We start from the raw sequence: 23,634 nt of genomic DNA on the forward strand, positions 1-23,634 counted from the left end.
TAACCTTGAGTTACCCCTAATCTTAACCGTTAATACTGCATGCTGACTACTCTAACCCCTAACCTTAACATCTGCCATGAAACTGCTGGAGTAGAACTGCTGGCCTAGTCCTGTGGCGATGTGTGGTTCTGCGGCTCTGCAATTGGATATTATTGTACCAAGTGACTTATAAAAATGACATATGCGTTACATTTTTTATTCTAACAGATGGTTCATCACAAACATGAGCACTGCTCCTACAAATCCCCTACCAAGTGATCTATAACAGAAATGCAATGCACTTGTCACTTCAACAGATGGCATATCACAAACATTTGTAGTAACAAAATGCATTGCACTTTTCATTCCCGCAGGTGGTGCATCACAAACCTTAGCCCTACTTTTACAAATCCCCTACCAAATGAGAAGGATACAAGTTTAGAGTTGTAGCATCATACATCACTGCAGGTCTACACAAGCAGTTTCACTGTGGAAGTGACTTCACTGCACGTTATACTACATGCTAACCACATTAACCCCAAACATTAAAGTTACCCCTAATACTAACCGTTTATACTACTTGCTAACCACACTAACCCTTAACCTTCACTTCCTCCGTGTAACTGCTGGTGTAGAACTGCAGGCCTACATCTGTGCTGACGTAAGGTGCTGCGGCCATGAAACTGGATATTGTTGTGCCAAGTGGGATATAAAAGAGACATGTGGATTGCATTTCTTATTCCAACAGATGGCATATCATAAACATTTCTAGTAATAATACGTACATTGCATTGGTGGTTCCAACAGATGGCACATCACAAATATTACCACTGCTTTTATGAATCCCATGCCAAATGAGAAGGATCCAACTTCACAGCTGTGGCACCATGTCTCCGCAGGTCTACACCAGCAGTTTCACTGTGAAAGTGACGTCACTGCACGTCTATACTTCACGCTAACTACACTAACCTTAAATTACCCCTAATCTTAACTGTTTATACTACATGCTGACTACACTAACCCCTAACCTTCACTTCCGCCGTGAAACTGCTGGTGTAGAACTGCTGGCCTAGACCTGTGGTGACACATGGTGCGGTGGCTCTGCAATTGGATATCATCGTATGAAGTGGCATATAACCAAGGCATGTGAATTGCATCCGTCTTTCTAACAGATGGCGCATCACAAAAATGTGTAGTAATGCATTTTAGTGCTACAAATGTTGCTGATGCACCATCTGTTGGAATGAAAAATGCAATGATGTTATTACTATATACATTACAAAATATATTGCAATAGATGGTGCACTGCAATCATTAATACTGAGGTTCATGTTGATTACTTAGATTTCAATCCGTCTTAGAATGAGCACAGCTAGAATATATCCTGTACAATGAGATGGTGCACAGGTGTCATACCGTACCTTTCCATTATTTGTGTTTTATATAGAAACTTGCTGTATTCATCCAAAACAGAGGAGTGGCTGTGAAGAATGATGACGTTGTAGCCTACGACTGCTGCAAGCATGATCAGCATTTTCAGTTCATAGTTTATCCGCAGGAACACTGAACAGGATATCAAGCCCAGGATGCAGCTGTATATAAAATACTGACAAAAAAAAGAAAAAAATGAATGTCTCATGCAGAAACAGACTTTATAGATAGATAGATAGATAGATAGATAGATAGATAGATAGATAGATAGATAGATAGATAGATAGATAGATAGATAGATACTTTATTAATCCCAATGGGAAATTCACATACTCTGTGCAAATAGTGGTGGAAAACTCTAGAACCCCAGACACAACTACGCAATACATCCGTTCTGGGTTTAAAAAGACTGATTTTTATTTTACAAATCTACCTTTCCCAGCTTCTTTGTCCCATAATACCATCACAAACACATGTCTCCTTCAAGTGTCTCCAGGTGAGTTTTGTTCTCTTCTTCCATTCCAAACTCCAACTTGCCTGGGTGAGGTGGAGGGCTCCTTTAAACCACATTGGGAGTACTTGTGGTGCATCGGGACTGTAGTGGGGAAAAAACTTCCAGGTGAGGTGGAACCTCCATCTGACAGAGGAGCCTCCACTCAGCAGCACCCTCTATTGGCCATCCAGAACTACAACTCCCATGAAGCCCTGCGAATGATCAAATGGGTGATGTGCCAGAGGGATGCTGCTATCCAGTGGACTAGAGGAACACACGGCCCCAGGAGGCAACAACTCCTTCCATTGTTCTTCATCAGTTGTGAGGGCCTTCCAACCAAGGAACAATCATCTACCACACCCACTATGCCAGCCCATCCTCGACTTCCATCACAATGCAAAATGATTTTTCTGTAGTTAGGGTTTTAGATAGATAAGACAAATAGATAGAAAAGGCACTATAAAATAGATAGATATGAAAGGTGCTATTTAATTAATATACAGATATATATGAAAGGCACTATATGATTGATTGACAGATAGATATGAAAGGCACAATATGATAGACAGATGTGAAAGGCTCTATTTAATTAATAGATAGATAGATAGATAGATAGATAGATAGATAGATAGATAGAAAGGCACTATATGATAGATAGATAGATAGATAGATAGATAGATAGATAGATAGATAGATAGATAGATATGAAAGGCACTATATGATAGATAGATAGATAGATAGATAGATAGATAGATAGATAGATAGATAGATAGATAGATAGATAGATAGATAGATGTGGAAGGCATTATATGATAGATAGATAGATAGATAGATAGATAGATAGATAGATAGATAGATAGATAGATAGATGTGACAGGTGATATTTAATTAATAGATAGATAGATGGGAAAGGCACTATATAATAGATAGATAGATAAATATAGAAGGCACCATATAATACCTAGATAAATGTGAAAGGCACTATATAATAGATAGATATATATGGAAGACACCATATAATACCTAGATAAATGTGAAAGGCACTATATAATAGATAGATAGATAGATAGATAGATAGATAGATAGATAGATAGATAGATAGATAGATAGATAGATAGATGTGACTGTCAACTAGAGGTGGAAAGAGAGGAAGGACCCTCAATTTCTTTATGGTTTTAGCTGGGCATCATTGTAAAAAAGTATTTGGTGAATTAAAATTCCTTTCTTTGAACCTGTGGCTGTGTTGGGCATTACTGTGTCTGGGGTTTGAGGCTCAGTGGTGCCCCCTACTGGTTACATTATGTAAAACTTGACTGTTATGTATCGCTATTTATAATTTAAAATTAGTTGCTGAACTATTTTGTTCTTGGTGTGCTACTCTTCAATTGCCACTTAGACATTTGTGACTGCAATGGCTTCTTTATACCATTTCACACATGAGATCGTGGGTGTTATGTGAATTGCTATGTAGCTGTTAATGGCTTTCATTTTGTTCTCCGCTCTTCACTTGTGATGCTCAGTTTTGTACCCTTGTCCTATAACACTTGTTCCCAAATAGACCCCAGACGGATGTTGACTCAATTAGGTTGATCTCCTTTGCAAGTCACTTTGGATAAAAGAGTCTGCTAGGTGAATAAATGTAAAGGCTCAGAGTAGAGCCGCACATCCTCCGCATTGAGAGGAGCCATTTGATACAGATGCCCCCAGGCAGAGGTTTTAGGGGCATGACTGGCTGGGTGGACACCCTGGGGAAGTCCCAGGGCTCATGGGGAGGATTGTGTCTTGGGATCGCCTTCGGATCCCACAGTATGAATTGGCATGTGTGGCTGGGGAGAGGGAGATATGGGCCTCACTGCTAAGACCGCTGCCCCCATGACCTGGTCTTGGATAAGCTGTGATAAATGAGTGGATAAATGAATGAACTACAGCAGGAGTATTATTGTGAGAAAAATTCAACTTTATATCTATTATCGGTTATTATTATTTTTATTCCTTTTTATTAATTTCAGATCGATTCACAACATACCTGAGCACCATACGGCAAATCTAATCACAAAGTAATAGGAGTCCACACTGGACTCTGTTTTTAAATACATTGTAGGCTAAACAATAGCTCATTTGTCCAGTTTGACGTCTTTTAAGACATGACAGACCCCTCAACACTGAGACTCTAACAGTCCCATCAGCCACACTACTGAGCCTCCACTCCTATTCATTATAACTTGAACTTTATGCAGATATTCCCTGTGGAGCCTGTTGCTGTATACGCTGAGCTGGCTGCACAGTCAATAAAATTTCCCCATCAATAAAGTCTGAAGTTAACATGATCACAGGTTACTGACCCTGACAGAAGAAAGAAAAAAAAAGAATGATTCAGCTGTAAGCTTGTTGCACTTCTCCATAATTAGGATGACAAAGCCACTGTGACCCATAATATTGATTGAAGTATTTACAAGGATAGTCATTGGGTATGCAGGTCATGGTCTCCATGTTTATTTCACCACTGCCTGCTCTTATCTAATCTAAGCAGGTCATAGCAAACTCAGATATGGCTTACCTTCTGATATCTGTCACCTTGTGGGAATTCTACAGTCGTGCCAGTCTGCCCTGCCCATTGTATTCCTCTAGTGTCCCCCATACAGGCACCATCAGTACCTACAGAGCCTGCCACCGCTGGCGCTGCTCAAACTAACAATACGTAAGCATACAGTGCCTTCTGAAGATTAGATAGATAGATAGATAGATAGATAGATAGATAGATAGATAGATAGATAGATAGATAGATAGATAGATAGATAGATAGATAGATAGATAGATAGATAGATAGATAGATAGATAGATAGATAGATAGATAGATAGTGTGGACGCTAGAGGCACTGTTGCCCTGCTAAACCCACCAGACAGACATCCAAGACACACTTATAAAAAGCATCAAGAAGAATCTTTAATAATTTTTCTTCAATAAGTGCACAAAGCACCATACACTCCACAATTGTCCAATAATAATAATAATAATAAACAATAATCAATAATCACAATCCTCCAGCAGCTCCGTCACTCTACCACCCAACTCTGGCTCCCCCTGCTGGGTTTTGACCAGTCCTTTAAATAGTCCATGACCCGGAAGCATTCCTTCTACAGGTCAAATGGCACATCATCCTTCAAGTAGACCAGAAGAACTGTGGGCTTCAGTCCTCGTGACTCCAAAGTACTTCCGGGTTGTCGTAATAGTAGGAGTCCCCAGGTTTTTTGTGAGCTCCCCCTGGCAGCACACATGGCACCCAAAAGGGCTGAGGAAACTGACTCCACGTCCCAGGATGCTTTGAGGGAATCTGGGGAACCGTTGCCATCCAGTGGAGCTGCCACCTAGCGTCCCGGGGGATGCAGTGCCCTGAAAAGCCTGCTCTTCCTCCTTCTTTCTGTTTAGGGACGTTCCGGTAAGACTAAAACGCTGGCCGTCCATCACAACAGATAGATGGAAAAGCCCTGGAAGGCACTATATAATTACATAGATAGGCATGAAAGGCACTAAATAGATAGATAGATAGATAGATAGATAGATAGATAGATAGATAGATAGATAGATAGATAGATAGATAGATAGATAGAGTGGACCCCAGGGGGTGCTCGAAGTCCCCAAACACCCAACACATCCAGCCACAGACACAAGTATAAAAGGCAAAGAGTCTTTTGTTGGGGGAAACTATTCCTTATCAAGCGTTTCTCACCACTACAGCGACAAGTAAAATAAAGCACAAACATAGGCACAAGTCTTTGTGTTCTTCCTCTCTGTCACTTCTTCCTCCACTCCTCTTTGCAAGTGTTGTCCACCTTCCTCCCGACTCTGGCTCGTTGATGTGAAGCTGGCATCTCCTTTTATCTAATCCCCAGGAGTGCTTCCGGTGATACAACGCTGCAGCTCTGAGACACTTCCAGGTGAGGTTGGAACCCTATAGAATAGGGGCTCCCAAATCCCACAGCTCTCCCTGGTGGCCCCCGCAGGACCCAACAAGGCTGTCCCCTGGGACTGCCTTGTGGGCATCCATGCGGGGATCTGAGCCTGGGCTCACTGCCATCTAGCGTCCTGGGGGAGACAAAGCCCATTGTAAGCTGTCTCCCCCTGTCCTTCTACCTCAAGATCATCCCAGGCAGGTAAGAATGTGGGTCATCCCTCACAATAGATTAGAGAACTTTATTTGTCCCCAGTGGGAAATTTGGCATTTTACAGCTCCTCTTTAAATAAATAAATACATACATAGTTAGATAAATAAATAAATATATATGCAAACCCTGGTCTAACATATGCCAGAATGACAAAAAATCATCAAAATTAAAAAGAAAGAAAATTTATAACATGGCAGTCCCAATCCCAGTAAGGTCCTACACAGGCATATTGCTGTTGGTATAAAGGAGCCCCCAGTTGCATTTCTTGACCCACTTATGCTGAATGATTCATTGGCTGAAAGACCTCAGTGTTGGTGTGTCAGGGAGAGGATGTGCAGCTTTGTTCATAATGGCATTCAGTTTTGTCTTCATTTGTTCTATAACTAAGTCCACCCTTATAATCAGTTTGTTGATTCATTGGTCCTCTCTTGAAGTGATATTACCAGCCCAGCACACCACAGGATGACACTTCCCACATTAAAGGAACACTGTCTCCTTAGACATAAAAAGTCTGCTGCTGCCCTTTCTTCTCTAGATCCTCTGTGTTCTGAGACCAGTCCAACCTGTCATTGATGTGGACCCCCAAGTACTTGTAGGAGTGGACCACCTCGTCATCCACACCCTGAATAGTGACTGGACATGTTGGACCTTTGGTACGGTGAAGGTCAGTTTCTTGGTTTTTCCTGATGTTAAGCTGCAGACAATTCTCTTTGCAACCATGTGACCGGGTTGGGAGGCGATGCAGCACCCCAAACCCCAGCCACACAGACACAAGTCCCAATATGAATACAAGGTTTATTCTTATAAATACATTGTGTAAAGGTTTTAACAGGGCATAAACGAACCATAACACAGTTCTTTTCTTCTCTTTCTTTCTCCACACCACCCAGGCGAGCTTTGTCCTTCTTTCTGCCTACTCCGACTCGCCTGGATGAAGTTGAGTGTTCTCTTTTATTTTGGACCCGGGAGTACTTCTGGTGCTAGGCCATAGCCCAATGGAAGTACTTCCTGGCCAATCAGAAGTCCCACAAGGTAGGGATTGCTAATCCCTTCAGCTCCCTCCTGGTGGCTCTCACAGAGCCCCACAGGGGTGCATCATGGGACTACAGGTTCCAGCATTCCCTGCGGTAGTCCGTGTGGGAATCCTAAACCAGGGGGGCTGTCATCTAGCATTTTATGGGAGAAAGTGTCCCAAATGAATTGTCTTTCCTGGTCCCTTCTGTTATTCTGTTCTACTGGCCTCCTGTCTGGGTAAGGATCCCTTTCAGTCCAAGAAACCAAGAAATAAAGTCCCTTATCACCCCCCCCCCCTCCCCCCGACTCCTCTCCTGTGTCTCACCATCCTTATCAATATACCCCATAAGTGCAGAATCATCTGAGAATTTCTACAAGTGACCTAACCTGCTGTTCTGTTTCTAGTCTGAGGTATACAGAGTGAGGAGTGAAGCAGACAGGCCTGTTCCTTGTGGTGCTCCAGGGTTGCTCACACAGTCCTCGAGTCTTACAAACAGTGGTCTGCCCAACTGACAGTCCATCATCAGGACACCACAGGCTCATCCACCTGGATATCTCTGAGTTTTCCCCTTAATAGGAATGGTTGGATGGTACTGAAGCCACTGGAAAAATCAAAAAAGCCCTTCATGTTTAATCTATAACCATCTAAAATCCTGTTTTTGCTTTGCTGTTCTGGGGTAGTAAGTTTGAGGACTGATTGAGGTCATTTATATTAGGTAGAATGCCTAGAAGGTGCTGGGTGGTCTCGTGGCCTTGGAACCCCTACAGATTAATTTTTTTTCTCCCTGGCCATCAGACCTTACTTTTATTCTATGTTAATTAGTGTTCCCTAATTTTACTTATTTATTTTGTCTTTTTTCATCATGTAAAGCACTTTGAGCTACATTATTTGTATGAAAATGTTATACAGAAATAAATGTTATTGTTGTTGTTTACACGATGAGAGAAAACATGAATTTAAGGCTGCAAGATCACAAAATGTGAAAAAAGTGAACATGTCACACAAGTGTTCTTGTGGACCACCTTTCAGGCTCTGAAGAGGTAAGCAGCTCCAGTCCAGGAGGGGGCGCTGACACTAACAGTATCTTCTCTTTCCACCATAGCATTGAAAAAAAACGTTCAAGGAGGAGGCCTAGCCCCACCCACAATGCCCCACCCTTTCCGGCACAGACACTATAAAACAGAGCTGCTCCAGGGAGCTGGTGTCACATGTTGGCCTGGCATTTGAGGAGGACAGATCTCCAGCTCTTTTGTTAACCTTATATCGGTTTGAAGGCTGACTGAAGTCTCTTTGTCTTCCCAGTCAGAGTGGGACAGTATGCAGGCATATTGCCATTGAGTCCCCATCGTATTTTTTGACACAATCTTTCTGAATAATTTGTTGGCTGAAAGTCCTCAGTGTCAGTGTGTCAGAGAGAGGATGGGCAGCATTGTTCATAATGGCATTCGGTTTTGATGAGCAGGACAGGGGGAAGATGACTACACATCTTCGGAAACAGAAGGGGAGGAGGTCAAGGGGGGGATTTGGTGCCCCCTAAACCAGTGCCTACTCGATCTCTGCCTACAGCTAGCAGTGGTTTGATGTCACGTATACAGCTGCCCTCTACAATAATAGATACCGGCAAGTTCATAAAAGTATACATTCGAACACTCAGGTTGTTGTATCAGCAAAGCCGTAGCGCTAACCACCACACTACTGTAGTAAAAATGAAATCAGTCAGCCATCTTCTTTTTCACAAAAATTATGAGAGTAATTCATATTCTCCATTTTGATTACATGTAAATTGGGCCCATTCCAGTGTGGGCACAATTATTTAATGCTATGACAAACTCAACACCCCAAAAAAAAAGACACCATGTACACTCAGGGGCTCCAATGGATGCGAAAAAGAAAAAAGACAAAATAAAAACGTGAATACTTACTGGAAGATAGAAGTTGTTTTTCTCCAAAAATGTCGGAGTCTGCCCGTTAGAATAATTTACAGTCAGGTTAGAAGAGTTAAAAGCAGGAACAGCATAGGTCAGGTCATCCTCTAAGAAAAACTGAGAAGAAAAACAAAATGAAAAGTTGCACTTTAACTTTTCTCCTTTCGGCTGCTCCCATTAGGGGTCGCCACAGAGGATCATCCTGTTCCATATCTTTCCGTTCTCGTCATCTTGCTCTGTCACACCCATCACCTGCATGTCCTCTCTCACCACATCCATTAACCTTCTCTGAGGCCTTCCTCTTTTCCTCTTTCCTGGTAGCTCTCTCCTTAGCACCCTTTTCCCAATATACTCAGCATCTCTCCTCTGCACATGTCCAAACCAACACAATCTCGCCTCTCTGACTTTGTCTCACAACCGACCAACTTGAGCTGACCCTCTAATGTCCTCACTTCTAATCCTGTCCATCCTCGTCACACTCAATGCAAATCTTAGCATCTTTAACTCTGCCACCTCCAGCTCTGTCTCCTGTGCCACCGTCTCCAGCCCATATAACATAGCTGGTCTCACTACCGTCCTGTAGACCTTCGCTTTCACTCTTGCTGATACCCGTCTGTCACTAATCACTCCTGACACTCTTCTCCACCCTGCCTGTACTCTTTTTTTCACTTCTCTTCTACAATCCCTGTTACTCTGTACTGTTGATCCCAAGTATTTAAACTCATCCACCTTTGCCAACTCTACTCCCTCCATCCTCACCATTCCACTGACCTCCCTCTCATTTACACACATGTATTCTGTCTTGTTCCTACTGACCTTCATTTCCCTCCTCTCTAGAGCATATCTCCACCTCTCCAGGGTCTCCTCAACCTGCTCCCTACTATCGCTATAGATCACAATGCCATCAGCAAACATCACAGTCCACGGTGACTCCTGTCTAATCTCGTCTGTCAGCCTGTCCCTCACCACTGCAAATAAGAAAGGGCTCAGAGCTGATCCCTGATGTAATCCCACCTCTGCGTTGAATGCATCCGTCACTCCTACCGCAGACCTCACCACGGTCACACTTCCCTCGTACATATCCTGTACAACTCTTACATACTTCTCTGCCACTCCCGACTTCCTCATACAATACCACAACTCCTCTTGAGGCACCCTGTCATATGCTTTCTCCAGGTCCACAAAGATGCAATGCAACTCCTTCTGGCCTTCTCTAAACTTCTCCATCAACATCCTCAGAGCAAACATCTCATCTGTGGTGCTCTTTCTTGGCATGAAACCATAATTCTGCTCACTAATCATCACCTCACTTCTTAACTGAGCTTCCACTACACTTTCCCATAACTTCATGCTGTGGCTCATCAATTTTATCCACCTGTAGTTACTAATGAATTATTATTATTATTAATAAAAAAAGTTGCAGTTTAATAATGTAGTATAATCGTCCATTTATCATGTGCTTAATACACAGCAGGATTAACGTCCAGTATAGGATTCAGAATGGAGGTTCAAAATGAAATTGGATGAAAATCTGCAGGGCCGGTCACTTTCTATCAAGTGTGAGAGATGACCAGGCGACCCAGCTGTTGTGGACCCCCACTCCCTTGATAACAGAGAGTCATGGATGGAATGACAATATCTCCATTCCGTGCCAGGACCCACATGTGGAAGGATGTTACAGCAGCTGGCACCCTAGCAGCCACTGAGCCACACCCGGGAACAGGGAAGGACAGCACAGTGGGTTACTGCCTGCTATGGGCAGAGGGTCTCCCCCCTGTGCACCGGGTGGCAGGCAGTATCCCGTCTGGCAAACCCCATTATGGATGCCCGCAGGGGAGCATGGGAGTTGTATGCTTAACTTCAGGTGGATGACCTCTTCTGAAGTGTGTTTGGTGTGGTCCATCAAGCTTGTTTGTTTATCAAATAGCTAAACTGTCTCAAAATCTACTCCAGATGTTTCGTAAAGGTTGTCTGCTTCAACTTCATAAAACTCTCCTTAATCCAAGGACAAAATGTGAAGCCACGACAAGGTGAAAAGCCAATCATCGTCACAACTGCCGAGAGCACTTACCATATTGAAAACCGCCATGATTAAAATCAGAGCTGTCGTCGTCACCGTGAGGCTGATTCTTGGCCAGGGCTTATTAGCAATGATTCCAGATGACTTCAGGATCCACATCAGGGAGGCCGAGGCCTTTTTGCTGCACTGCTAGAGACAAGAACAGAAGAAATCCTCATCAGCATCTTCCAGTCCCATGGGGACAAACAGCACCCTAATTGGAGTGCATTTATGGCACACGGCACAGCTGCTCCATCATATCCGACAGTAGCAAAAGTGAACGATTAAACAGGCGGAGGAGAGAAATTCTGTGTTACATATCTAATTAGGGAAAACCATCTTCAAAGGTTCCATGCCAGATTTATCTTCCCCTCCCATGGAAGTGGCGGTTTAATTAAGAGAGTTGTGACGGGCTGCGAACACTCAGGCGCTGTGATCTTCAGAACTGAAGATCCGAATTCTGTGCCAGTGCTGAGCTGTCTTTAGGTTTTAAGACGTGCTTTTAATGTGTGCACAGGGCCAACATGGGCCCTTTCTGAAGGCACTGTATGTATCGTACAGTTTGGGTTTATGACTTTCTTTATCTGCATCTCATTTCCTATGCTTTTGTTGCTTCAAAGTGTGAAGAGAGTGTGAAACACTAGGGGGCATTACAGCACAACCGAACCCCAGACACAACCACCACGACACAAGTCAATAAAACAATAAAAAAGGATCATCGTCACAAACACCGTACAAAAAGGCTTTACAAATCACAAAGAAACACTCATTTTTTTTTCTCCTGCCACTCCTCCAGGCAGGCTTTGTCCTTCTTTCACCTGACTCCAGCTCACCTGGGTGAGGTCAAGTGGCTTCTTTTATCTTGGACCCAGGAGCACTTCTGGTGCTAGGGCATAGTAATTCCAGGTCAAATGGAAGTTCCACAAATTAGGGATCATTGATCTCTGCAGTACCCACAGAAACCGGACGAGGCTGCCCCATGGGACTACAATTCCCAGCATGCCTTGTGGATGTCCGCACAGATAGTGTCACCCAAGGATGCTGCTGCCTAGCAAATCAGGGGTGCATGTTGCTCTGACAGGTTGTCTTCATGTTCAGCACACTAACCTCCCAGCTGGGTATTGTTCCCTGGTTCAACCCAGCTAGGATGCCAGTGTATTCACTGCCATACTGGCCTCTTTTGCCAATCTGGAATATCATGAAGAAGAAAGCAAGCACTGGTGAGCTGAATAATTGCAAAGGGACTGGTAGGCCAAGGAAGTCCTCCACTGCCGATCACAGAAGAAGCACCCTGGCAGCCCTCGTGGAACCCAACAAGTTTTCCCCCATGGAACTACAGTTCCCAGCACAACTTGTGGGTGTCCGCGCAGGTAGCGTCACCCAGGGTTGCTGCCATTTAGTGCATCGGGGTAGTACTGACCTCCCAATCGTCCAGGGATGCTGCCACCTAGTATATCAGGGGAGCACGTCACCCTGACAGGATGTCTGCCTGTTGTCCTTGCAGCACACTGACCTCCTGGCTGGGGATTGTTCCTTTGTTCAACCCGGCTGCGACGCCAGTGTACCCACTGCTGCACTGGCATCTTTTGCCTGTCTGGAATATCATTAAGAAGAAATAAATCACTGGTGAGCTGAGTAATCACAAAGGGACTTGTAGGCCAAGTAAAGACCTCCACTGCTGATCACAGAAGAAGCCCCATGGCAGGACCCAGAGAACCCAAAAAGGCCTGTTCCATGAGACTACAGTTCTCAGCAAGCCTTGTGGGTGTCTGTACAGGTAGCGTTGCCCAGGCATGCTGCCACCTAGCGCATCAGGGGAGCATGTAGTCCGGACAGGTTGTCTTTCCAGAACACTGACCTCCCAGCTGGGTTCTGTTCCTTGGTCCAACCACTCTGGGACACCAGTCTACCCAATGCTGCACTGGCATCTTTAAGAAGAAAGAACACACTTGGCAAAAAGGATTGGTAGGCCAAGAAAGACTTCCACTGCTGAATACAGAAGAATCCCCCTGGTGGTACCCATGAAACCCGACAAGGCTGAGTCTTGGGACTACAATTCCCAGCATGCCTTGTGAATGTGTGTACAGGTAGCATCGCCCAGGGATGCGTTTCAGTGGAGCATGTAGACCCGACAGGTTGTCACCCCCTGTCATGGCATCACACCAGCCTCCCATCCAGGTACTGTTCTTTGATCCAAACCCACCGGGACACCAGTGTACCATTTAATGATGTTTGTCTAGGAAACATGATGTGATCCATGACAGACTGCAACAGCATCCAACTTTTCATAAAATAAATAAGACAAATTTTAAACCACACGATGAAAGATTCATATCCAGTTCAAGAAGAACCCTGCTGATGTAAGAAGCCACAAGAATTTGTGCTCCACGTGAATCTCAAACAGACACTAGTTAATAAAAAGGCGAAAGAATAAAAACATTTTGTTGAATCAGTGATGCGTGATGAATGATTTTTCCTTGAAAATCAACGGAGCATTTCAATGTTATTAACATGTTCGAAAAATCAACCGGAGGGAATAGTTAAGTGTAAAATGTCCACATGCTTCAGCGCATACTAATTACTTTCACACAGCTGCGTCTCTCTAAAAAAAAGACTTCCAGCCGAAGGTAATCAGTCCCAGAAGGTTACCTCTGGATGGGTGTTGTTTTTTATATTTTACATTTTACTTCCATGAATGTTTTAGGATTGCCTCAAGACTGTGATGAATCCTTCACAGGAGACCACACACTAATTATGACAGCCTCACAATAAAGCTTAATTTGTTTTTGGAGGATCAGATGCACCGCCTCTTTGTTTCCTTCTTCTCTGATGTATACCCAGGTGGGCACTTTATCCGGGTGAGTATCTGGTATGACCCTCTTTTTTCCTCCAGAAAAGTTGGAATTCAACAAAGTACTGGGGACATTTCTTATGGATTTTTGGTCCATGCTAACCAAATCATTACCAGGTTCTTGCATTGTCAGGGTAACCGTCAATCAAATCTGACTCGAGCTGTACTTGAGTCGCTCTGGAGGTCTGCCGCAGCTCGACTCTGTCGCTTATTTCCAGGTTTCTCGAGGTATGGTTTGACTTTGCTGAGCTTAGATTTGGTAACTAAAGGGGCTTGTGTTCTGGACAATGGGGTAACCCCGACCTCGGATCTTGAATTATTATAATACTGACTATGCACTATGGATGTTGAGGGTCACTGCTTATGCAACTAAACCAATTTACTGTACAGAAAAAGCTGGAACTTCTCACTGCCATTGATTCTAGCAAGAACGAAACAGACAGGTTTCTCAAGGTATGGTTTGACTTCGCTAAACACATTGATCAGATTGAGAATTGATTTTTGGCTCGCCCTTCAGCAAAACTGCTGATTGCTGAGCTTCTCTCGTGTTTATGCTTCTCAACCAGTTTTCAACGTGTTTCATAAATTCACCGAGATTTTAACCCTATGAGCACCTGACCACCATAATCTTTTTAAAAAACATTTGTTGCATTTGAATGCGTCTTTCAATTTTGTGCTAGCAAATTTATACATCCAATGATTCTTATTTATCTCTTAGTCATCTTAATAAAAAAATCAATCAACCGCCCATCATGAATTTGATCAAATCCGTGCCGCCAGGCTACCAAAATACAGTCACACGATACTTACCAGGAGACTGCCGGCAAAGCAAATGAAAAGGATAAATGACAGCAAAAGGAAGGCGACTCCAAAGGAAATTCCCAGGACTGGAGTTCTGGAAAACATTACCAAGAAACTGTTAGAATCTTGAATACTCAGTACGTGACAAACATAACGACAGCACGGATAATGACACTTCTGGACTCGTTCTTCTGTTTTAGACACCATTTCGATTTCATTTACTTGCTTGTCATTGGCTTACTCTACCTGGAAGTGACTCAAATCATTGGAAAGGTACTGGGAGGCGAGTGTGTGTTAGTGATGGTCATTTCGATTCACTTTACAGACTCGATTCTTTCAAACTACCTATTTAGGAGAATCGATTCTTCTGATTTGTTTGATTCGTTTTCAGTCTGGACGTACATTTTTGAGACCCTAAAGCTTGAACTGTTATAGGGACCCTTTTTGCAACTGGCAACAAGGTCTTATCTTCTCCAGTCGGGTTGTTCCATGACAGATCACCACATATTTTTACAAAATTCAACCACTATATCTCAGATTTCGATTCAAATTTCTGTTCTGAACTACACTATAATAATAATAATATTTTTTAAAAAGCCCCTTCCCATTCAGTAAACACCTGAAAGCAAAGTGGACTAAAGTTGCTTCTGGGGCCCCTCTAGAATTAGAGGCCCTGTAGATTAAGCTTCATTAGTTGCATAGTTGATCCAAGGCCATCTCAACAGCATTATAGGCCCCCCTGGCAAAGTAGTTCACTGGGACCCCTACCTACACAACCACTCAGCAAGTCACAACACACATTGATTAGTATGGGGCCCCAGGGCAACTGCCCAGCGTGCCCATGTGTTAAGACAGCCCTGAGTAGATCCAACACTAGGCATATATGGGTAGACCCAGGGAGGGGGTCCCCTCTGATTGCATCACAAATATTTCAATTGAAATTTCACACATTTTTCTTTTATATTATGCATTGCCACACATATGCACCCGGGTGTCCCTTGACTGACTCAAAACAAGGTAAGCGATACCACTCAGAGTAGAGATCCATCATATGTACACACAACCGGCCATGACATTGTTCTCAAATCCCACCCCTCCCGGTCGGTTTGCCTGCAATTAAAAGGGACAGGTCTGAAAGGTGGTGGCTTCATCCCGATGAGGAGCAGAGCACAGCACCAATGACAGACCATGTGACATTAGAAAAACCTCAGCAGACTGACGTGATTTCGGCGTCTTTCGAGTTCAACGTTATTCTACCGGTTTTCTGTTAGGTTTTTGGTTTGGTTAAAAAAGGTTTTTCCCAGCTCCCAACTGCCTCCTAGCCACCGGTCATAGCATACAGTATATGTGTGTATATACATAATATCATAGTTTTCTTAATGTATTTCTTACTTATATATAAATATACTAGTCGTTTAGCCAGTTACAATAACGGGCGCTAGAACAGTAGTCCATAAACATTAGTAGGAACAGTCTATATTAAATGGCAAGGGACTTTGACCTCATTCTTTTTGTTGGTCGTATTTTTCTTTCTTTCAGCCTTTCTTTTGTTGATGTTTACTTGCTGAGCTGACCGTTCTTCGTGGGCTGCCGCCGTGTATTTTGTGTCTTTAATTTTCTGTGACAGTAATACTGTCTTGTACGGCTCTATTCAATAAGGGTGCGCACAAAAAGGCGAGCTTCAAAAGGGTGACCGCGGCGAATAAAAGCTCGCCTTTTTGTGCACGCCCTTATTGAAGGATACCGTCTTGTACGTCCGCTGGCTTGTACGTCCATAATATACCTTTAATTTTCTCTGGTGGTAATACAGGCGTGCGCGTCGGTAATGTGCCTTTAATCTCCTCTGACAGTAATACTGGCTTGTATGTGGCTGTAATATGCGTCACTGTATTGTGTACCTTTAATTTCCTCTCGCAGTAATACTGGTTTGTATTTCCGTAAAACGCCTCTAACTTTCTCTGACAGTAATATCGCGCGTTGCACCGTGCCCCACGCATGCGCACTTCATCAGAAGACACCCACACACAGACACCTGGACGCACACAGGGATTTTATATAGATAATTAATGATTTAGTTAACATGATAATTCATACTTCTGTTTCCATTCACAAAGCATAAAAACACATGTAAGATCCATAATTAAAACAAGACTCTTTGTCACAGATTCATAAGTGAATGAGAATGTAAAACTCGTTAACGATTCGCTCGCAAACCAAATGAGCGAGACTCGCCAGACTGATTCTCGGAAAGTGGAATCGATTTGTTCTCGCTCACAAATTTGGCTCGTACGATTCACTGAATAGAGGTGTTCAAAAAGATCGAATCATTCATAAATGTCCCATCACTAGTGTGTGCAGTAGAAATTGTGAGAAACAACTATGACGTCTGTCTCCAGATCAGCTGTTGCAAGAGGCAAAAGCATCGAAATTGAAAATACCTTTGTTTACTTTTCGGACCTCGATGAACACAAATCATGTAAAAGATACTTGAAAATGAAGTTGAGAAAGGCTCCTGATTTTTATTCCTATTTGCATTTTTTAATACTTCTCTATGGTGGCTCTGAGGCTAGGGATCTGTGCCAACAATTAGAAGGCTGTCGGTTCGAATCTCGTAAACGCCAGAAGTGACTCTACTCCATTGGGCCCTTGAGCAAGGCCCTTAACCTGCCATTGCTCCATCCTGGTTATGACGTTAATCTGCACCCAGCCCTGCAAACAGGTCCTCCAACTTACTGGTAAACCTTGGGGTTTGGTGGCAGGATTGGCACTCCAGCCACTGTAAGAAACCTCACACTGTTGCAGTGTGGTACTGAAGAGTCATCTGTTACACAGCTGCACTCGGGTCCCAATCCAGGTGGTCTGTTGTGTGGTGGGTGCGGCGACACGCTGTAATCAGAGGATGCTCCCGTCCTCTCAATCCTCTTGTCTATTTTATATAAACCCAGCACGGGTTTCTCAGCACAACCCATAGGAACGTTTTACTGCTCAAAGGCTGATCTTTGATGGCTCATGAGACTTAAAGCGAGATTCTGTTTCATTTAAGAATCAGTTTTGAACCCCCTAAAATTCCTTAGGAGACATAACTTCAGACAAAAAGGAGACACAACATACAACTGAGTTAAGGGGAGTCAAAATTGAGAATTTGGCTTGAAAAACGTGTTATTTTGTTGATTCATATTTTTTACTTATTATTGCAATGGTGCCTAGGCATCTTACAACATCCCATATAGGATTGGTTCGACTTCTTTTGTTTTTCCAATTGGAGCACAGACAGGTGAAGTGAATTTTTTGTAATCATGCAGGTGTCAGTAGTGGGATTTGAACCTACAATCTCAGGCTTTGACGTCCAAAGTCTTAACCACTATGCCAAACTGCCCACCTTTTCTTCAAGAATGAGTGGGATCTAATTTGAGCCCAGCAATATAAATGAGAGCAGGTATAAGTATTATACAGAAGCAAGGACAACAGATTTGTAGTCCTCTAGAGAGGAGAGGAATAAAGGTCAGTAGGAACAAGACAGAATACATGTGTGTAAATGAGAGGGAGGTCAGTGGAATGGTGAGGATGCAGGGAGTAGAGTTGGCGAAGGTGGATGAGTTTAAATACTTGGGATCAACAGTACAGAGTAACGGGGATTGTGGAAGAGAAGTGAAAAGAGAGTGCAGGCAGGGTGGAGTGGGTGGAGAAGAGTGTCAGGAGTGATTTGTGACAGACGGGTATCAGCAAAAGTGAAAGTGAAGGTCTACAGGACGGTAGTGAGACCAGCTATGTTATATGGGCTGGAGACGGTGGCACTGACCAGAAAGCAGGAGACAGAACTGGAGGTGGCAGAGTTAAAGATGCTAAGATTTGCATTGGGTGTGATGAGGATGGACAGGATTAGAAATGAGGACATTAGAGGGTCAGCTCAGGTTGGACGGTTTGGAGACAAAGTTAGTGAGGCGAGATTGCGCTGGTTTGGACATGTGCAGAGGAGAGATGCTGAGTATAATGAGAGAAGGGTGCTAAGGATAGAGCTGACAGGCAAGAGGAGAAGAGGAAGGCCATGGATGTGGTGAGAGAGGATATGCAGGTGATGGGTGTAACAGAACAAGAGGACAGCAAGATATGAAAGAAGATGATCCGCTGTGGCAACCCCTAGCGGGAGCAGCCAAAAGAGGAAGAAGAAGGAGGACTACAGTTTTGTAATTATAGTAAAATGTTTTACTACCACAAACAACTATCCATACATGTCACCGCATAATGCAAATACTTTCAACTGGCCAAAATATGTGATGATGCTACTGGAAAATCTAGGCCCAGTGTGTGATTTTGCTGAACTCTCACTGCTGAAACTCTAGACCAGACACTTATGGAGACAAATCTCAGAAGCAAGAGACAAAGGAAACCTTTTCCATTTTATTTCTTTCTGTTCTCATGTTTGTCGAGGAGAAACCAAAAAGATATCAAGGAGACCTCTTTTCTGATTTGTAATTCCTCTGAGAACAATCTTTTATTATTACAAGACCCGCAGTTGAGTTTCACCCAGCAATGTCAGAAACACGATCACAGAGACAGCAACTCATATTGCAATTCAGGACAGTATTTGGAACTGGTTATGCCAGTTAGATGCTTTGGGGGGTTGATGGGATGTATCTGAAATCGGCTGTGCACGAAGGAGACCCCTCAGATATCACACAGCTGACTGAATTCTGCAAGGAGGAGCTGGGAATACTTTATCCCAGTGGATGGCTGCTATACAGTTTGAGGAAATACTGACTTGAAGGGCAAATGCCAGCTGTCAGAGCCAAAGGGGGGCTTACTTTTTCCACAGATGTTTCATGGAACAAAATTATTGCAAATATTCTGTTTTTTTTTCAATCACATCAACTTTATCTATTTGTCCACATCGGTTACAAAAGAAAAACAAAACATGTCTTGGGGTGCACTTACTTTTTCACACGACTGTAAATGTAACCATAATGGAAATCAAATTGCGTTGCTTCAGAATCTCTTCTCAGAATTATGGATACACGTCTTTTCTGTGACACAGGCATACTTACTTGGGCAGCACCAGAATTTGTACAATGAAGACGCAGAAGAATATCAGGCAAGCGCAAGTGACGTAATACTTGAAGGCTGGCAGCGTCATCGCTCTGTACTGAGAAAAGAAAAGGGAACTTGTTAACAAGATGGCATGGGGACATCTGATGAACACTCAGGAGCCCCATGCATGCCAGCAGTCGGACAAATAAACTTAGTAGCCATGCAAACATCCCACAAAGGTCACTATGTTTCCTTCCTGCTCTTTTAATAAAACTTTATTCACCATTTGTCAGAATTACTTGTGAGCTTGACAGAAGTCCCACTTTCACTCTCTCCGTTGACATGTGATTTGGTTTTCTGATTTATGAGACTAACTTTGTTCAGCACACAAGCATGCAGCTGAAGGAAGGGCAGTTGCATCTGGAGGGGCCTTCAGTGATTAAAAGAGACGCATAGTTCACAGACAGTGAAAAGTATGTGCTGTATTGGGGTCTTAGAAGAGCACCGTCCATATAATGGATAGCAAATTCAAAGAGCTCCACTGGCAGGCACCCATACCTGGCATTTGTCACAAACAGCTCACCAAACACACTAAACGTGTGGGTGTTCAGGGTTCCTCTACATCAGTGTTTCCCAACCTCGGTCCTGGGGACCCCCTGTGACTGCAGGTTTTTGTTCCAATCAGATTCCTAATCAGTGACAACACCTGATAGCATTGATCTCATTTAGTTAGATGGGATTATTTTTCTTTGATTCTACATTCAGAAAAGCACAGCAACATGATTTTTACATTTATAAGACATTTAGAAATATTTCTGCTTTTGCTATCTATCTAAAGGCTTAACTCTCTTTTGTCCATCCATCCATTTTCCAACCCGCTGAATCCGAACACAGGGTCACGGGGGTCTGCTGGAGCCAATCCCAGCCAACACAGGGTACAAGGCAGGAACCAATCCCGGGCAGGGTGCCAACCCACCTGTTGATTTCATTATCTTTTGCCCTTTCTCTGTGCAGTTTTCCCCTTTGTTGTATCTTATTAATGACAATTAAAAATGAGCAGAGCAGACAACACGGAATAATCAAAGGCTGCAACTACTTTAGCATCAGACCCACTAATTAGTAAATAATGGATTGATTAAACAATTAGAACACCTAGAAAAGTAGAATGAAAATCAAGATGAAAATATTGTTAAAAAGAAAAAATACGTTATTCCCATATAACTGATTGGTACATTTTAATATATATATTGTGGTAGTTCACCCTCAGCACAGACAGATACTGACACAATGTTCCAATAAAAACACACTGTTTACTTTATAAAGTCCAGCACACAACACAGTGCCTCTGCACCAAACACCTTTCTTCCGTCCTTTTCTCTCCCTTCCGGACTTCTCCTGCCGCCTCTCCTCCCGACTCAGATCTCTCACTTGGAGGAGGAGGCCCCTTTTATAATCACCCGGATGTGCCCCAGGTGCTTTCTGATGACTTTCCGGCGGCACTTCCTGGTGTGGCAGAAGTGCCACATGAGCATCCTGTTCCTGGAATCTGACACCCAGGGCTCCACAATCCTCCGGGCGTCCCCCTGTGGTGGCCACGAGCCCCAATGGGGTTGAGCTTCCATGCTCTGTTCCCATGGTCCCCATACAGAGGGTGGCCGCCCTCTCATGGCCCAGGGGAGGTATAATGCCTCTCCTGGTCCTTCTAGGCATCCTGGCTGGGCATGGGTACTGGCCGTTCGGCACAATATATACAGTGCATCCGGAAAGTATTCACAGCATACCACTTTTTCCACATTTTGTTATGTTACAGCCTTATTCCAAAATGGATTAAATTCATTTTTTTCCTCAGAATTCTACACACAACACCCCATAATGACAACGTGAAAAAAGTTTACTTGAGGTTTTTGCAAATTTATTAAAAATAAAAAAGCTGAGAAATCCCATGTCCATAAGTATTCACAGCCTTTGCTCAATACTTTGTCGATGCACCTTTGGCAGCAATTCCAGCCTCAAGTCTTGTTGAATATGATGCCACAAGCTTGGCACACCTATCCTTGGCCAGTTTCGCACATTCCTCTTTGCAGCACCTCTCAAGCTCCATCAGGTTGGATGGGAAGCGTCGGTGCACAGCCATTTTAAGATCTCTCCAGAGATGTTCAATCAGAGTCAAGTCTGGGCTCTGGCTGGGCCACTCAAGGACATTCACAGTGTCGTCCTGAAGCCATTCCTTTGATATCTTGGCTGTGTGCTTAGGATCGTTGTCCTGCTGAAAGATGAACCGTCGCCCCAGTCTGAGGTCAAGAGCGCTCTGGAGCAGGTTTTCATCCAGGATGTCTCTGTACACTGCTGCAGTCATCTCTTCCTTTATCCTGACTAGTCTCCCAGTTCCTGCCGCTGAAAAACATCCCCACAACATGATGCTGCCACCACCATGCTTCACTGTAGAGATGGTATTGGCCTGGTGATGAGCGGTGCCTGGTTTCCTCCAAACGTGACGCCTGGCATTCACACCAAAGAGTTTAATCTTTGTCTCATCAGACCAGAGAATTTTCTTTCTCATGGTCTGAGAGTCCTTCAGGTGCCTTTTGGCAAACTCCAGGCGGGCTGCCATGTGCCTTTTACTAAGGAGTGGCTTCAGTCTGGCCACTCTACCATACAGACCTGATTGGTGGATTGATGCAGAGATGGTTGTCCTTCTGGAAGGTTCTCCTCTCTCCACAGAGGACCTCTGGAGCTCTGAAAGAGTGACCATCGGGTTCTTGATCACCTCCTGACTAAGGCCCTTCTCCCCCAATCGCTCAGTTTAGATGGCCGGCCAGCACTAGGAAGAGTCCTGGTGGTTTCGAACTTCTTCCACTTACAGATGATGGAGGCCACTGTGCTCATTGGGACCTTCAAAGCAGCAGAAATTTTTCTGTAACCTTCCCCAGATTTGTGCCTCAAGACAATCTTGTCTCAGAGGTCTACAGACAATTCCTTTGACTTCATGCTTGGTTTGTGCTCTGACATGAAGTGTCAACTGTGGGACCTTATATAGACAGGTGTGTGCCTTTCCAAATCATGTCCAGTCAACTGAATTTACCACAGGTGGACTCTAATGAAGCTGCAGAAACATCTCAAGGATGATCAGGGGAAACAGGATGCACCTGAGCTCAATTTGGAGCTTCACGGCAAAGGCTGTGAATACTTATGTACATGTGCTTTCTCAATTTTTTTATTTTTAATACATTTGCAAAAACCTCAAGTAAACTTTTTTCACGTTGTCATTATGGGGTGTTGTGTGTAGAATTCTGAGGGAAAAAATGAATTTAATCCATTTTGGAATAAGGCTGTAACATAACAAAATGTGGAAAAAGTGATGCGCTGTGAATACTTTCTGGATGCACTGTATATACAGTATATATATATATTTTACCAAACTTAGCTTTCTAATTTCTATATTGTTCCCAAAACACAGAAGTTGGGAAATAACACATCACTTAATTAGCCCAGGAGTCCAATTAAAAACAGAAGCTGGTTGGAACAAAAACCTGTAGCCACAGGGGGTCTCCAGGACTGAGTTTGGGTTTGGGAAACACTGCTCTAGAGAGAAGACCCTCAGCACAAATGTGACGTCGACTCTGTGCCAAGAACCAGACGTCCTGCACACAACCAAAAAATGAGACCACAGTCGACAAAGACTTCCACTGAAGAAAAGAATGACAATTGCACTGTTCCAGTGGCTTTACTTTGGCTGTTATAAAGATTACCCTGCAATGTACAGTAGGAGTGAAAACTGCATTTTAAAGCAGGTTAAATATGGTGCCCTCCATAATGTGTGGGACAAAGACACTTTTCTCATTGATGTCTCTCTCCACTCCACAGTTTAAAATTACAAATCCAACAATTCAG

The 23,634-nt window shown here is 43.5% G+C and overlaps 1 protein-coding gene across 1 annotated transcript in view; it reads right to left on the reverse strand.

Annotated features, from left to right (window-relative positions):
- LOC114663989 (adenylate cyclase type 2-like) overlaps window positions 1–23,634 on the reverse strand; it is a 592,666-nt gene that overhangs the window by 68,605 nt on the left and 500,427 nt on the right. The window contains 5 exon segments of the mRNA XM_028817967.2: window positions 1,401–1,585; window positions 9,005–9,124; window positions 11,079–11,216; window positions 14,728–14,812; window positions 19,761–19,858. Coding sequence (XP_028673800.2) covers window positions 1,401–1,585; window positions 9,005–9,124; window positions 11,079–11,216; window positions 14,728–14,812; window positions 19,761–19,858 — 626 coding nt within the window.

This window comes from Erpetoichthys calabaricus, chromosome 13 (assembly GCF_900747795.2).
Source record: "Erpetoichthys calabaricus chromosome 13, fErpCal1.3, whole genome shotgun sequence".
In the NCBI taxonomy this organism is placed as follows: Eukaryota; Metazoa; Chordata; class Cladistia; order Polypteriformes; family Polypteridae; genus Erpetoichthys; species Erpetoichthys calabaricus.